Consider the following 17,953-nt stretch of genomic DNA (forward strand, 5'->3'; position numbering starts at 1 on the left):
CAAGTTTAAGCTTTGTTGTAACGTGCATTGTTTGCCTGGACTGCTCAAGACCTGAATGCTTGTGTAGGAGAAACTCTTTGAGTTGGCTTCTTAAATACCTTCATGCTTTTTCACATCTGATACTCCTTGATAAAACATCGGAGTCAGAGGCGCCAGTATGGGGGAGCGACGAGGGTCATGTGCCGCCCCCGCATCGGCACACCCCTCCATGGGTCTCTCCCCTTTTTTTTCCGCGGCACCCGCGGGACCCCCATTTTTCCAGTGGTGCCCCCCTAGGCCCTAGGGTGCATGGGGGCTTTGCTCCCACACCCTTTTTTTCTACTGGCACCTCTGATAGAAGCCTTGTCTTATAACAGGCTTAATCAAAAGTGATATAAGCTACAAAAGTGAGATCTTGTAAGAGTTGCCATTTTCATTATGTAATAAAAATACGGTAATGATAAATAATAATTAATAAAGAGTGTGTAATAAGCATGTCATGAAAACAAATTTTATATTTCCAAGATCATTGCTTTTATAATTTATGTTGAGGTAAGTGAGAAAATCCCTGGAAATATTCATTTTTAGAAGGGGGTTCATGAAACTTGACAGTTTACTGAAAGGGGTTCGTGGGTTGTTAAAGTTTGGGAACCACTGGTCTAACTGAAAGAAATGATAGAAAAATCGCTACTATTTCTTTCTTCCTCATGTGTATTTGACAATGTTTTTTGTCTATCCAATGTAATTATTTCCCTTTTAATAATCAGTTAGCTTATTGGTTTTCCCCTGTTGGTTGTGTGGGTCTATCACACAGCAGCAGGGGAGAGAAATATTTAAAAAAACAATAGGATAATGTGGTTGGAAAATGACAAACTTGCAGCTGTAGTATTTGAAACTGGTTGGGTACCAAGGTGACTGCATAAAGCTGGTGAAATTCTGTTGACTCATTCCAGCAAGTACAGTTTCTTAATTTCACCCTAGACTTAAAGGAGACAGGAGTGACTATCCACAGAGAGGGAAGTAGGACAATGGAGGTGCTGAAGAGAAGTCCTACAGACAGCACAATTCCCAGAGAAAATGTAGTCTGTTGTATTATTCTTTTGAGATTACTAATAGAGTCAAATTCCAAGAAGGGGGTGTGTTTGGACACTAAGACACCAACTCTGATCCCATGTGCAACACTGAGGGCTGGGGAGAGACTAGAGCTGGTTGGAATTTTTTTTTATAAGACATTTTTCTTCAGACAAGGCAGATTTGTCAAAACCGAAACAGGAAAGGATTGATTTCTATTAGTTTTCTCATTTCAAAAACTGTTGGAAAAATAGTTTCAAAATTGTCAAAATGTCTCTTTTCTACATTTTCAATATGAAAAGTTCTGTTTTTTCAGTTTGAAATGATTTTTTCATTTAGAATTTGACACTAAGTATAATAAAAATTAATTTGAAAAGGTTAAAATTGGAATGAAACATTTTGATTGACCCAAACTGAATTATTTTTAGATTGTTGGTTCATGACGTTTTTTGAGATTTTGAATTTTCATCCTGGTATGGAACAGGAAAATTTTTCAAAATTATTCCTGGAATGGGAAAACAGTTTCCTTCCAAGCTCTGGTGAAGACTCAATACATTCACATTACTTTTAATCTATCTATCTATCTATCTATCTATCTATCTATCTATCTATCTATCTATATTTAAAATTTACTAGATTTCCAGTGGACTGTGTCCTTTTAAAGATGGACATATTCCTATCATATTCCTACTTACGAAGACAACGGAAGGGAGCAGAAACACTGAAAAGATCTCTTGTATTCTGCCTGCCACTAATTGGAAATGACAAGCAGTGCTGAACAGGCGCAGAAAGTAAATGTATGTGTGCAACAGAAGATAGTGAGTCTCTCCTGACCCCAATCTATAGGTGTCCTTTATAGCTATATTCTCCATAAATCATCCCAACTGACTGAAGCCAGATCAGATTATGTCGTCTGTAGAGGAAGTGTACAGTTCACAATCAAAGGCAATTGAAGACAAAAGAATTAATACTGGGAGAATTTTTAAAAGTGGCATTAACTTAAAAACCACAAAGATAGTCTATGAAAACTTTGTACAAAGACAGTATTTTGAAAATGTTCTGATGACCATACCACATTTGAAAACAATACAATACAAAGGTGAAGTAGTGAGTTTAGTGCAGGATTTGTTCTAGTGAGAGTATGCTCTCTTAAGACTGAATTGTCAGGAGATGTCAACATTGGTTGGAGTTGACAAGTGATTCGTGATCACAACAGATGGTAAACTTATCCATGAGGGTTCCATCAAACTCTTAAGTGATTTCTGATGTTCCAAAAGCCTTCCCCCACAACAACCCTAACCCAATAATCCTCCATTTGTGTTTAACCCCTAATTCTTCTTTTATTTTAAGTTTGTATTTAAATAAAAAACAGGAAGACAAATTTCTTGCACTCAGACTAAAGTTCAAACTAAACTACTTTTTTCAAGATCAGAGTTTATTAAGTACTGATTACACAAAGTTTGAAAGGAGGAAATGGAATTACACTAACACTTTAAAAAAATTACAGGAAACTGAGCAGGAAAAAGGTTTCCTGTGTTATTTCCTTATACAAAGTGTAGAACAGCACCAATGGGATGTTTTCTACTATATCATCCCAATTCATCTTGGAATGAAATTTGAACATATGTTAATTTAAGTTCTGATTCAGATTGTATTAGTAGACACCACCTGGAAATGTCTCCTTGTGCTGTAGTACATATTTATTCATTTCTCTTCAAAATAGATTGCAGAAATCCTATTATTCACAGTCATTTTTTGAGTAATGCAATAATGCCTCTAATAATAAATTTCATGTGCCAGGAACCAAATCCTGGAGTCTTTACTCTGCCAAAAGGCCCCTTGACTTCAAAAAAATTAGAACCAGTTCAATTCATTCACATGCAGCTGATCATCATCCAGCTGATGAGACAGTGTCAGATGTCACTGATAAATCCAATAAGAATAGGCCTCCTCTGCCCATTGTAGTAGGCAGTTCATTAATGTCTTGAACAGGGGTCAGCAACCAATTTTTAATGGCACGCGGGGCGGGCTGAGCCACTCAGCCTGCCGCCGCTCTGGGGTTCCCGCTGCTGGCCCCTTGCCAGCCGGGGTCCCCACTGCCGCAGCTCCACTCAGCACCAGCTGCTGGCCTGGGTAAAGGAACCCCAGGCTGGCAGGGGGCTGAGACCCCAGCTGGCAGGAGCTAGGGTTGAAACCCCAGAGCGGGGTGGGCTGAGCCACTCAGTCACTGCTCTGGGGTTCCGGCTGCTGGTCCCTTGCCAGCTGGGGTCCCCCCCCACTGCAGCCCCACTCACCTTGCGCAGGCCCCCTTCCAGACAGGGTCCAGGCCTCCGGCCCTGCTCAGCCCTACCATCCGCCAGCTCCACTCACCTCAGCTGCCGATCTGGGGTTCCAGTTGCTGACCTCCTGCCAGACGGGGTCTGGATCTCCAGCCTTGCTCAGCCTGCTTTCTGGCCTGGAGTCCCTGCAGGCCACCCTGGGCTCTGCTCCTGGCCTTGGATCACTGCTCTGCAGCCTCCCCACTGTGGCCCCCTGTTCCCAGCCTGGGAGAGTGAGGGTTGCACACAAAGCAAGAGGGGGTGCAGCTCAGCACCCCCATCTTAAAATTGCTTATATCAGACCACACTGGGTTTGACCTTGTGCCTGCCTTCTATCACCATTTTTTTCCCCACTGAGAGTTGAACGGAACATTTGACAAAATGGCAGTTCCTAAGAACGTGAAGCTAGATGTCCAATCATTTCAGCCTGCTTGGACAGACGCATTTGGATTTATTGAAAAGAAGGACCGTGCTATTTGTGCTTTCTGTTATGAAAGTGTTGTTTGTCGCACATCAAGTGTTCGACGACATTTTGAAACGAAGCATGAGAAAACCTTTCTTGATGAAGCAGACAAGACTGAATCAATCAAAAAGGCAGTAGCAGCCTATGAGAAGCAAACCAGTGTTTTTAAAAGCTTAAGTGTAAGTAAAAATCAAGCTACAGAAGGAAGTTACAAGATTGCACAGTGCATTGCAAAAAATGGAAAGCCGTTTACAGATGGGGAATATATAAAAGAAGTTTTTCTCAGCAGTTCAGAGATTTTGTTCAATGATTTGCCAAATAAAGATACAATCATATCTAGAATAAAAGAACTGCCCATCTCTGTCAGAACAGTTGAGAGATGCATAAGTGAAATGGCAGAAAACATTAAGGAAAAGCAGACGTCTGCATTGAAAGACACAGCAGTGTTTAGTGTTGCAGTCGATGAGAGCGTGGATATAAACGATGTTCCACGTTTGGCAGTTATTGCAAGATATTGTGCTTCTGATGAAATCCAAGAGGAACTTTGTTGCCTAAAACCCCTGCATGGCACAACAAAGGGGGAAGATATACTGGAAAGTTTTGTAAACCATTTTGAAGAACGAGAAGTTGACATCAGAAAAATATTTTGTGTGACAACAGATGGTGCTCCTTCCATGGTCGGAAAACAGAAGGGATTTGTAAAGTTACTTGAAGATCAAATTGGCCGCCCAACAGTCAAATTTCACTGTATCATCCATCACGAAAACCTGTGTGCTAAAATTTCTAATTCAGAGCTTAATAATGTGATGAATACAGTGGTGCGAATTGTGAATTTCCTTGTTGCTCGATCTGCTTTGACTCACAGACAATTTCAAGCACTGCTAGAAGAGATGGACAGTGCTTATAACAACATCCCACTTCATGGCAACATTCGGTGGCTAAGTTGTGGCAAGGTTTTGGTGTGCTTTGTAAATTGTTTTGATGCAATCAAGGCCTTTTTGTCGGAAAAAGAACAAAACTACCCCGAACTGGATGATGACAAATGGCTGTGTAAGCTCATGTTTCTAACTGATATCACCGCTCACCTAAACGAACTCAACCTCTGTCTCCAGGGTACAGGGCAAACAGTTCTAGATCTTTATGAAGCCTGGCAAGCATTTGTTGTGAAACTAGCAGTTTTTTCCAGGGATATTCAAACTTCTACTTTCTGCTACTTCCAACTCATAAAAGAGCTATCGACACATTGCACTGTCAATGTTGATGAGATTGGAAAGTACATGTAAGAACTGGAATCAGAATTTCCTGACAGATTTCAAGATTTCCAGCGATTTGGCCCAATCTAATTAAACCTGAAAAGTTCAACGAAAGCGACTTGCATTTGTCTGTATTTCAGTGGATGGGTGTTGAAGATTTCAAAATGCAGCTCATTCAGTTAAAAAGCTCAGAACTGTGGGCATCAAAGTTCGTAGATCTGCGGAGTGCACTTGAAGCTACCGAGAGAGATCATGGGGCTTCTATTCTGACCTGCTGGACATCCCTGCCAGTGAAATTTAACTGTTTGAAGAAAATTGTGTTTGCAATGCTTTCAGCATTTGGATCCACATACCTGTGTGTACAGGTCTTTTCACACATGAAATCTGTCCTCTGTCCCTCTCGGAGCCTGTTAACAAGTGATCACTCAGAAGCCTGTGTATAGCTTAAAGTATCCAAATATGTGCCAGACATTGGAAAACTCAGCAAGGAAAAGCAAGGGCAAGGATCACACTAAACTGATAAGATTTGCATTTTAATTTAATTTTAAATAAAGCTTTTGAAACATTTTGAAAACCTTGTTTACTTTACATATAACAGTAGTTTGGTTATATATTATAGACTTATAGAGAGACTTTCTAAAAAACGTGAAAATATATTACCAGCACACAAAGCCTTAAATTAGAGTGTATAAATGAAGACTCGGCACACCACTGCTGAAAGGTTGCCGACCCCTGGTCTTGAGCAAAGTTAGTCTCAGCAGATGGAGTGTGTCTGAAGTCAGACTGAAATTTATTATATACATCAGTACTCTCTAAGTGTTCCTGTAGCCATATGGCTGCCATTCAAGACCTGTAACAATTATATCTTACATGTATATGGCACTTATCACCTTAAAAATCCCAAACACAAAGTAAATACAGTGGGAACCCTTAAAAATTACACACTTACTGCTTTTGCTATTATTTATATTGACTGTATTCCTTATACATTTAGAATGGGGAACTATTGCAAATAACAATATTTACTTATAATCAAATGGCAGGTTTTTTTAAGGGCACTATGTGTATACAGGCATTGCTTCACTTATCTGTGAAATGTAGCCATCTCTGGGGCAGACCTTAGAGGCTATTTAACAATGAATAGCAGCGCTACTTTTAAAGAAGATTAGTGGGCTTGATTCTCAGTTACACTAAGGCCCCTTTATGCCACTATGGCAACAGAGGATCTTTAAGGAGATGGAAATAGGTCTGCAAGAATAACATGTTCAGAGATCTTCCCTGATAATGCAGAGCTGGTGTTGGGGTGCTGCACCAGCCCTCCACCTAGCCTTTGTCAGAGGCAGAGTGGAGGTCTATCCAGTGTGTACTGCGGCTATTCTCTGATTTCTAGTGCCTACAGTGTCACATGACCAGGACATGGGCAGTTGTCCCTAGTGGTTGTAGCAGGAGTCAGGCCTAATGGTCCAATCAAGCATCAGGCCTAGTGATTAGAACACGAGTTGGTAGTCAGGAATTGGAGCCAAGTGTCAGAGCTGGAGTCAGAGGCCAGGTGCTAAAGCCCAGGGTCAGAGCCAATGTCAGAGGTCAGGAATTGGAACCAAGGGTCAGAACTGGGCTACCTGGAGTGAGGCAATGCAGGGGCAGGGCTGGGAACAAGGCAGGGGCTATCACAGCCACAGGCACATGCTTTGAGCAGCCAGTGAACTGCTGCTGCTGGCCTTAAGAGTCTGTCTGCTGTCTCTTCCAACCAATCAGGTGTTGTAGCCAGTCAGGCAGTCTACAACTGGCCAGCTGCACTTGTTAGATTGCCTCTACAAGGCCTGCTCTCAGAGTGACTCTGCTGCAGGCCCTGACTCCTGACACGTGGGAAGCCATGGAAAGCTGTTTAAATTAGAGTAGCTCTTAGGCTGCTCTAACTCACACCAGAGATCAAGCAAGTCCCTGCATAGTCTCTCAGGTGTGCACACAGGTAACTAAAATCAATCTCCACCACCCTCTCATGCCTGCTGTAAGTGAGAATCAGGCCCTCACATTTAATTGAAACTACCGGGAAATTTAGTTGGAATTTGACTAAGACTCCATAGCTGATGCAATTTTTGCAAGAATAAAGGTAACTGGATCTTTTGTGTCCACAATAGTTCTGGACTTTGATTTTGCATCCCATTCAACAGCAGACACTTCAAGTAATACAAAGTCTAACACAATGCAGGGCCATTTGTTCAATACTGACTCAGGCTAAATAACCTTTAATAAATCACCAATATCACTAAGTTGCATGTGTTATCTTAGAACCAGAAATGATAGCATTTATCACTCACTTCTTGCAGAAGTCCACCTTCTGGTATGGCAGTCTCACTGGATAGATAGTCTTTTATTGTGTCACCAACTTGCTTCCTACAGTGCTTTTCTTGAATGGCTGTTGAAAAAAGTAATTAACAATATATAAATATTACTGATGAGGGCTTTTAGTTACTGAAAACTTACTGTTGGTCCTAGGGAGAGAAACATATATTTCACAGCTCAGATGTTTTTATATAAAGTTCTTTCCTTGCTCGTCATTATACCTATCACGTTATTTTTACTGGTTATGTTTTTTCTATTATTATACTCTACATATAAAAACCAACAACAAAACCATAGGAAAGCAGCATAGAAGACAATTGACATGTTGCCATGCTGCTTTTGTTTACAAAAGAATACATGTTATAAAAATTCTAACTAATGGCAACACTGTTCAGAAGATTGTCAGAGTGGATACAGGATATGAATGAGTTTTCTTATTTTCTATTTTGACCTCTTGTTTGGCATGAAATTATCGTGGCCTCTCACTTCTATAAATTTGAGATTAGTTCTAAGACTCAAGTGTATATTCTTGAAATGCCTTTTTTTTCAAATTTGAAGTCAAAGTTTGTTTTTTAGCATGGAAAGCATGAAAACTTTGGATTAAAATTGCAAATTTTTCTCTGGTAATACCAAGAGGCCTAACAGAAACAAAGGCAGATTACTTTGGCTGACTGCTTTTCCTATGTATGGGCTGTAAATATTGGTTCTGAAATATCATTAGATAATCAGATTTAACTCTCTTCCGGAATAAATATGAAGTTGAATCCCCGAAAGAGTGATGATTTCAGATCCACTCTCATTTTTGAGGATAATGAAAGAATCACCCAGAAGACAGAGTTGGTTATACACATCATCTGCTAGGTGAGTATCTGGATCATTGAGGGAGTATGGAGTGTGAAGCAAACCTTGTGATTCTGTCAATAAATAATGAAGCTAAAGATTCAGCTTCATTATTACTGCTGGGCTTTTAGTTATTTGACCTGGATCATCTTGAAACAGTTATGATGGCTAACTGAGATGAGACGTTCACCACTGTTCAAACATATCAGTCTAACATATCCAGTCTATAGAAATACAGTTCCTACTTGGTTTTGCTCTGTTGATATGAAGGGACAGTGAGAAGGGTCTGTCAATAAGTGGACCCAAGGCAGTTGGCTACTCCAAACGTCAGCCCATAGGTGCTGGAACTAGGGGTACTGGGGGTGCTGCTGCATCTGACTTGAAGTGGTTTCCATCATATACAGGGTTTTACAGTTTGGTTCAATGACTCTCAGGACCCCCACTGTACAAATTGTTCCAGCACCCCTGCATCAGCCTGGAGTAACAGGTTAATAACCCCAAAATAGGGATGAAACAATCTGAAATAATTCATTCCACATAGGAATATATAAAAAAAAGTCTGGAATGTTACTTGGCTCTTTGCTAAATGTAGTGATGACAACTGGATGCAATTTTTGAATAAGAGCCCAGAGTAAAAACTGAATAAAAATGTTCATGGATTTAACAGGATTAGTTGAAAATGACAAAGGGCGTGGTCCAGAGTCTATTGGCGTGATTTCTCCTTATTTCATAGGTTTTGGATCAGGTTCTTATTAACTTGAGGCTCTCTAAAGAGTCAAGAGACACGTTATCTTTTCAGATCATATGATGGCAACAGAGATACCACAGTTCTGGCAGTTACTTAAGAAATTTGAATTGGTTTTTAGTTCAGACAGTGAACATTTACTGCTAGTGATACTGTGGACTCATATTTCCTAAATTGTAATCTCAAGTATAGATAATAAATTCCTCACCAGAGTTGTGGAAAACACACTAGGATATCCCAAAACTACATGAAACAGGACTAAGGGTGGCTTTCCATGCAAATTTTTCCAGCCACCATGATTTCATGTTTTCAACCCTGCAAGCCATTCTGCAAAATGGATGTGAAACTCCTGTGGAAAGGTGCACATTTTTAGGGGATGGGTTTTGTAGTCTGTCTTGGTTTAAATGTTAGGTTTATTGGGAAAGGTCACGATGTATCTTTTGCATATCCCTGCTCAACTGAGCTTGCTCCTAGGATTAGTAAGGTCAGTTGTAATGCCATTTGCAGCTGGGTATTACAGAGAGGGTGTAACTGCAATTTCTGAAAGCAGAGCCCCCATCCTACTGCTTCCCTAACCCCGAAAAGTACATTTTCATAATTCTCTACACAGAGGCTCATTATCTCTGTGTAGGTTAAAGGACAGACAGGGAGTGCCAAGAGGAAATGAAGATTTATTTGTTTGAGTTCTTTTGGCTTTGTCAAACATTCCAGTGGGGCTAACTCCATCTTTAAGAGGAAAGCATTATTTTATTTTATTTTATTTTATTTCATCGAGCAGGCTAGGGTTCCCTGCCTGTTTGTTAGCCTTCAGGCTGACACAAACATAGCAGCAGAGGCACAAGAAATGTTTGTTCCACAGTCCATCTAGTACTAATTCCATTTCCAAATTCATTTCACCTGCTAGGAGTTCCTGTATGTTCAGCCACACCCCTCTGTTTCATAACACATTGTACACATTGCCCCAAAATGTGAACAGACCCACAGCAGAAGGCAAGGCAGCCCTCCTTGTGCCAAGAAGCAGAATGCGTTTCTCAGAAGCAGAAAAATTGTAACCTGTGCCTGGATCAGCATCGCTTCCTCATCACTATATACTCCCCCTCACGGTTGAAGACACCGCATTAAAATTAAATATGAATATAAAATCTTTAAGTGGAACCAACCCATCAAGGAAGCAGGGATCAGTCACTAATGCACAAAGAGCTCAGAAGAGAGGCTGATGTTTGATGAGAGTGTGTCATTGATGAAGGCAGCAAACATGGATTCTCAGTGAGGAAGAGCAGGACATATTACAGAGTGCAGAGGAGAAACTGAAAAATATTACTACATTGAGAGTAACAGGTAAACACAAGCAACAATTAACCTCTGTTTTAGAGTCCTGCTGATGCCCTATCAGTGACTAGAGACAGGCAATTTTTTTTGGACAAACTTTTCATCAAAAAATGCATTTTGGGGGGTTTGAAAGTATTTACCCAAATTGGGTCAATTTGATGAATACTTTCAGTTGAGAACATTTTTTCAAAAAAAGAGTCAAAATATTTTGTTTTGACCATTTTGAAACATTTTGTTTAGACTTTCATTAGAAGCAGTATTTCGGTTTCAAATCTGGCCCCAGATTTAAACAAACAAACAAACAAACAAACAAACAAACACACAAGAAGGGTGAAAACACCTGAAACAGCCAAATCAAAAGGAAAAAAAATGGTTTTATTGACTTGAAACTGATCAAAAAACAAAAATAATTTTGTTTCAGTTCAACTTGAAATGTCTGGGTAGATTCAGTTGAGATTTTTCAATTTGATGAAAATTTTCCAAAAAAAAATTGTTTCTGTTCACATCAAAGCAAAGGGTATTTTTTTTCAGATTTTTCAGTTAAGCCTCTGAACCAAAAAAACCATTATTAACTCAGCTCTACCAGTGACTGAGTAGTAAGAATTAAACAGGAGTCACTAGAAAGAAAGCAGCAAGTGATCCTGACTGGTGATTTGATAATGAGGAATCTTGTTCTGAGACACATGTGGCCAAATTTGAAAATTAAATAGAATGCTGCCTCCATGGGTACAGGACAAATGATATAACAAAAAGGATAAAAGAGAGCTTGAAGAATGCCAGGGAAAAACCCTCTAGATGTCATGCATGTGGGAAAAGATGGAGGTATAAGCTGTGTCAAGAGGTGGGGTTTGAATTTATGGAGCCTGGAAAAGCCTTCCATGAAGAGACACAACTGTTTGGATTATACTGTCTCCAATTAAGGGCAGGGGACTAACCTGCCAGGTTCAAAATTGGCAAAGTTGGTTAGGTAGGAAGTGGACAGAGGGGGGAGCTTTTGCTTAACACAAATTATCTGTTACATACTTCCAACATACCAAATAAAACAGAAGATGGGGCTGTTCTGCAAAAGAAGATGAAAAATAAGAAAAGCTATGTTGATATACAAGAGTGACAAACACATGAAGCATTGGCAACAAATGTGAGAGGATCACAAATTCTAGCAGGCCTGGTGAAATCAGAGGAAGTATCAAAATCCACAACTCTGTAAAGGCTGGAAACTACTAAAAGACACTGTAATGGAAGAACATAAGAATAGCCATCCTGGGTCAGACCAATGGTCCATATAGCCTAGTATTCTCTCTCTGACAGTGGCCAATGCCAGATGCTTCAGAGGGAGTGAACAGAACATGGCAGTTATCAAGTGATCCATCCCGTTGTCCATTCCCAGCTTCTGACAGTTAAGAGGCTGAGGACACTCAGAGCATGTGGTTGGATCCCTGATCATCTTGACTAACAGCCATCGATGGACCTATCCTCCATGAATATATCTAGTTCTTTTCTGAACCCAGTTAGAGTTTGGGCCTTCACAACATCCCCTGGCAATGAGTTCCACAGGTTGACTGTGCATTGTATGAAGAAATACTTTGTTATGTTTGCTTTAAAACTGCAGCCTATTAATTTCATTGGGTGACCCCTAGTTCTTGTGTTATGTGAAGGGGGTAAATAACACTTTCACTTTCTCCACACCATTCATGATTTTATAGACTTCTATCATATCCCACCTTAGTCATCTCTTTTCCAAGCTGAAAAGTTCGTCTTTTTAATCTCTCCTCGTATGGAGTCTGTTCCATACCCGTAATCATTTTGGTTGCCCTCCTCTGCACCTTTTTCAATTCTAATATATCTTTTTTGAGATGGCATGGCCAGAACTGCGCATACTATTCAAGGTGTGGGTGTATCGTGGATTTATATAGTGGCATTATGATCTTTTCTGTCTTATTATCTATCCCTTTCCTAATGGTTCCTAACATTCTGTTACCTTTTTAGACTCCCACTGCACATTGAGCAGATGTTTTCAGAGAACTATTCAAAATGACTCCAAGATCTCTTTCTCGAGTTGTAACACCTTATTTATACCCCATCATTTTATATATATGGTTGGGATTATGTTTTCCAATGTGAATTACTTTGCATTTATCAACATTAAATTTCATCTGCCATTTTGTTGCCCAGACTCCCAGTTTTGTGAGATCCCTTTGTAACTCTTCGCAGTCTGCTTTGAACTTAACTATCTTGAGTAATTTTTATCATCTGCAAATTTTACTACCTCACTGTTTACCCCTTTTTCCAGATCATTGATGAGCAGCACTGGTCCCAGTACAGATCCCACAGATCCTTGGGGGACCTGCTATTTACCTTGCTCCATTTTGAAAACTGACCATTAATTCTTATGCTTTATTTCCTGTCTTTTAACCAGTTATTTATCTATAACTTTACTTAAGAGCCTTTGGTGAAGGACCTTGTCAAAGTCTTTCTGAAAGTCCAAATACACTGAGTCCACTGGATCCCCGTTGTCCATATGCTTGTTGACCCCTTCAAAGAATTCTGAGAGGTTGGTGAGGCATGATTTCCCTTTACATAAGCTGCCTTGACTCTTCCCCAACAAATTGTGTTCATCTATGTGTCTGATAACTTTGTTCTTTACTATAGGTTTAACTCCACCCGCTCAAGTTATAGTAGTGACACAGTTTAATCCATCCCAAGAGTAGTGGGGAGACCATCTCTCTCCTGGACTGCTGCAACAGCTGTGCTGCCCCTTACGCTGGGCAGATCATAATTTCATTTCAAACTCAGTTGATCAAAAAAGAAACTGAAAATACCAAGCCCGATTAAACTATACATTCTTTTGCACTCTTGAACATCGTCTCTTTTCTATACATATTAATTTCTCTTTAGAGCCAAGAATAGCTGGTCATGTGTACCCTACTGAATGGAAAAAGAACTCTGTGCATGAAATTGTCTTAAACTGAGCTATAGCCATGAATCTAATGGGACTATTCCTCTCACTACTGATGTAGAGCACACATTAACACTAAGGACTAGACTCCATAGACTGTGCATTAAAAATCATGCTAGGTACAACATGAAGAAGAGTTATTAAACTACTAAACAATCAGAACAGCATCTTTTCATTCTGAAATGCCACAGCTCACAGTTTGCATGACTGTTTCAGGAAAGAAATCACCAACAAAATCCGTTCTCAGACAGCCTGATGTTTGGAGTCCAGTACTGTAGCAGGGCCCACCAGACTGCCAGATGAAATTATGCTAGCAATAATACGAAGCTTTCCTTCCCTACTTAGTGGTTTTCTTAGTCTGCTTCTTCTTAAGAGACTCTTTGAAATGTGTCTGCCCTTTGAAGTTTAAGTGCAGCGTGGCATTTATTTAAGGTACCAAACTGAACTACTTTCTTTTCCTTCAAAATCTCTTCCCCTCTTTCTTTCAAAATTATTTGCCTCATTCTTACTGAGAGCTTAATGTGTTTCCCATGTACATGAGGTATCAAAGACATGCCATCTTCTGACAGTTACATTCTCCTCTAGCTATTTTACTGTATTTTTTTTCTCACAGCTTTGCATGATTAGAGCTCACAGATATCTTCACGGCATGTGGGCGGGAGCTGGGCACAGAGCCACTTACCAAGTCGAAACTCCACCCTTTGCTCCCCTTCCCTCCCCAGTTGAGGAATTCCTTTTGAGAAAAACACCAGGGGGAGACCAGGCCTTTTGGTAAAAGCAGACTGCTGACTAACCAGAGCCTCACTGTCACGCAATCTAACCGGCTGTCAATCTTTCCTTGCATCTGACAGTGGCCTGGCTCTTGTTCAAACCATTGCGTGCAAGCAGACAAGCCACATTACCCTATGAAGTATTTCATAATAACAACAGCTGTTAAATATTGATGACTCCTGGCAAGCTCTGAATGCTTTTCGTGAAGGTTAAGCCTTCGTGTAATGGAACCTAATTCCTCATTATATATTGTATCAGATATCTGGAAATTGCCTAAAAAAAGAAATGTAGCTTAAAGTAAAGAATCAGAAAATAACTCCCATTCATTAGGGAGAGGGGCAAAACTGGCAAGTTAAAAGGTGAAGAATATTTCTGTCAAGTAAATTCCTTTTTACAAATAGAAGGGAAAAGGCTACAGGAAAAACGATCAAAACAATTGGTTTAGTTATATTCCACTGGGTTGTTGTTGCTTTTTTTATAAATAAGTTCTGATGAAGAAAGCTTTGTAAAACAGCTGTCTGATTTGTCTTGTATATTTACACAAAAGACTTTAGAATGCATGAAACTGTTCATATATTAAACACATCATAAGTGGCAAAGTACCCATTTGTGCACCCCTTCTAGTACCCTCAATGCTGAGGGAACTGGCTAGTGCTGGTTTCATGGAAGGCAGTGAGGGTGCTAATGTGAATGGTCAGAGAGGGCTTCCAGCACTGGGGAGGTAGAAAGGGGCTAGTTTCTTGTCTTGAGCAAGTCCTGACCTCCCCCAAGCCCCAGCAGAAATCTTTCATGTTCTTCAGCTTGATCTCCTGAAACAACTCGCTCTGCTAACTAGTCTCACTTGACCTGACTCTTGACCCATCAGAAAGGGAGTCAAGTCAGGCGGAAGAACATGGCAGTTGAACCTGAGCCTTTGGGAGGGAAATGGCATGAAGCTAGAATGGGCAACACTGAGGTTTCAGGCTAAAGGCAGAGGTCACTGTGTGAGGCAAATGAGGGAACCTCACCCAGGGAAGGAAAGCTATTAGGGGAGCATTATGGGAGGAATTTTTGTCTCTCTTTTGTGAGGATGTAAGAATGTGGGGAGGGGTGGAGAGGGGGGAGGATTGAAATTAGAAGAGGTAAGCTAAGAAACTGTAAACAACAATATACTTATTTTTAGTTTTATTGCAGCTCATTGAGGAGAAGCACTGTGAAGTTTAAGAGAATTCATGGCAAAGATTACTCCACCCACCTCCCTGTCCCTATTGCTCACAATCTGGGACTCATACCAAGCAATGTAGTCTTGCATTAATATCTTTAAAACTCAGTGAGCATAACAAAGAACTACTCATTATCTATACTTTATTAAAAGCAATATTTTCTAAAGAAAGTGAACTTCTGTCTGTGAAAACCAAGATACAGCTTTTTTGCTAAATGCACTAGAACTTTTGAACTAAACTATGTCAACAAATGAATCATAAGCTCAGCATGGTGCAAAAGAAATGTAAATATTGTAGTCATGTCAGATTCACAATAACTATGGTAGGAGGCGGCACTTTAATTTCATATGGAATTTCTTATAGACTTTTCAAAGAGTTACTCGTGAAGCTGTCATAAGAACATAACATAAGAACATAAGAACGGCCGTACCGGCAGTGGCGGCTCTACATATTCTGCCGCCCCAAGCAGTCATGCGCGGGAGGCGCCCCGGAGCCCCGGGAGCAGCGGACCTCCCGCGGGCTTGACTGGTGAGGGTTTGCTAGTCGCGCGGCTTGGCTGGACCTCCCGCAGCTGCGGGCGGTTCGCTGGTCCGGTGGCTGCGGTTGAGCTGCCGCAGGCATGCCTGCGGGAGGTCCAGCCGATCCGCGCGACCAGCGAACCGTCCGCAGTCATGCCTGCGGGAGGTCCACTGGAGCCGCGGGCCGAGCGCCCCCTCCGCAGTCATGCCTGCGGCAGGTCCGGTCGTCCCAGGGCTCCGGTGGACCTCCCGCAGGTGTGACTGCGGCAGGTCCGCCGGCCCAATCTGCCGCCCCTGCCGGCAAGTGCCGCCCCACGCGCGTGCTTGTCGTGCTGGGGTCTGGAGCCGGCCCTGCGTACCGGGTTAGACCAAAGGTCCATCTAGCCCAGTATCTGTCTACCGACAGTGGCCAATGCCAGGTGCCCCAGAGGGAGTGAACCTAAGAGGCAATGATCAAGTGATCTCTCTCCTGCCATCCATCTCCATCCTCTGACGAACAGAGGCTAGGGACACCATTCTTACCCATCCTGGCTAATAGCCATTTATGGACTTAGCCACCATGAATTTATCCAGTCCCCTTTTAAACATTGTTATAGTCCTAGCCTTCACAACCTCCTCAGGTAAGGAGTTCCACAAGTTGACTGTGCGCTGCGTGAAGAAGTCCAGAGGTGACTTATGTAGTATTTAGGAAGTGTGTTTAAAATTATGTTTGTCTATTTTTGAGATCTCAGGTTGAAAAATTATGATTTTTACTGAAGTTTTTCAGATGTTTTACTCTATTTTCCTCTCCCCCATCCCAATTTTGTACATGGGAACACAGTTTAAACCAGTTAGGATGATCCAGGCTTTCACCTGCTAATCCATTTTAACCTTGACTGCCCTGAGTCTTCCTCATCATCTGGTCAGCCATCCCACTCCCTGTTTGTCTGAATGTGAGATCATCAGATTACATATTCATTTTATAGTTGCACATTCAGATTGAGATCCAGAGGCACCTGTGGTTTAGCTGATAGGTAATCAGAGCTGCTGAGCATTTCCCATTCCTCCCTCATGTCCTTGCCATTAAGATGGCACTGGAAGTTACCCAGCAGGTCTTGATGGTTACTCTGCTTGGCTGTTGTGCATCTTTTCACATGCATAGCAGTTAAAAAAATCCATAGAGGAAATAGTCAAACTAATCCTTCTCTATTTCCTCTGAATTCTCAGCATTTTCTCTAGAGTCACAGAATTTAGTCCATTCTCTTTCAGTGTGGCTCAAAATATTTCATTGTTCCTAAGCCATATTTTTTTTATTGAGCCCTGACCCCCAAAGAGAATACCACAAGCACGCAGACCCTTTTACCCATGTGTGGCAAAGTACCTTCTTCTCCTCAGCAGGCTCAGTCCTTTTTAGCCTTGGAGACACAGGCTTGGGCAAAGCAAACCCTTCTAGGTAGCACAGGGCCTGGCTAATCCTTCCCTCAGTCAGTCCCTTGTGCTTGTTTTCTCCCCTTCTGGGGACAAAGCGCAGCCTTCCTTGCTGGAAGGGTTCAGAGCCTTGCTGCACCTAACTTGCTGGCAGGTTCCCTGCTTCTCTCACTCTCTCCCCTGCTTCCATGCCAGGGAAGGTTTAAAAAGATCTCCAGCAGTTGGAGCCAGCTGAACCTAATTAGTTCCCTGGTAACCATGGACGCCAACTTATATGGGGTCCTGGGGCTAAAGCCCCAGGAATATTCAAAGTCAGGGGCTCTGCTCCACCAATATTTGGAGCCGCGGGGAGCCCAGAGCCCTTTAAATCCCAGCCGCGGCCGGGAGTCAGAGGGCTCTGGGTTGCCCGCAGCGGCGGGGAGCCCAGAGCCCTTTAAATCCCAGCTGCAGCGGGGAATTAAAAGGCTCTGGGTTGCCCGCAGCCGCGGGGAGCCCAGAGCCCTTTAAATCCCAGCCGCGGCCGGGAGTCAGAGGGCTCTGGGCTGTCCGCAGCGGCGGGGAGCCCAGAGCCCTTTAAATCCCAGCCGTGGCCGGGAATCAAAAGGCTCTGGGTTGCCCGCAGCCGCGGGGAGCCCAGCGCCCTTTAAATCCCAGCCCCGGCAGGGAATCAAAAGGCTCTGGGTTGCCCGCAGCGGCGGGGAGCCCAACGCCCTTTAAATCTCAGCTGCGGCCGGGAATCAGAGGGCTCTGGGCTGCCC

General features: G+C 42.0%; 1 protein-coding gene across 1 annotated transcript in view; it reads right to left on the bottom strand.

Annotated features, from left to right (window-relative positions):
• The window catches only part of AHRR (aryl-hydrocarbon receptor repressor), a 127,231-nt gene that overhangs the window by 38,180 nt on the left and 71,098 nt on the right, over positions 1 to 17,953 (bottom strand). Inside the window, exon 3 of the mRNA XM_045003242.1 lies at positions 7,403 to 7,500. Within this exon, the coding sequence (XP_044859177.1) occupies positions 7,403 to 7,500 (98 nt within the window). The remainder of the gene's footprint in view (positions 1 to 7,402; positions 7,501 to 17,953) is intronic.

The sequence above is a fragment of the Mauremys mutica genome, chromosome 2, assembly GCF_020497125.1.
Source record: "Mauremys mutica isolate MM-2020 ecotype Southern chromosome 2, ASM2049712v1, whole genome shotgun sequence".
In the NCBI taxonomy this organism is placed as follows: Eukaryota; Metazoa; Chordata; order Testudines; family Geoemydidae; genus Mauremys; species Mauremys mutica.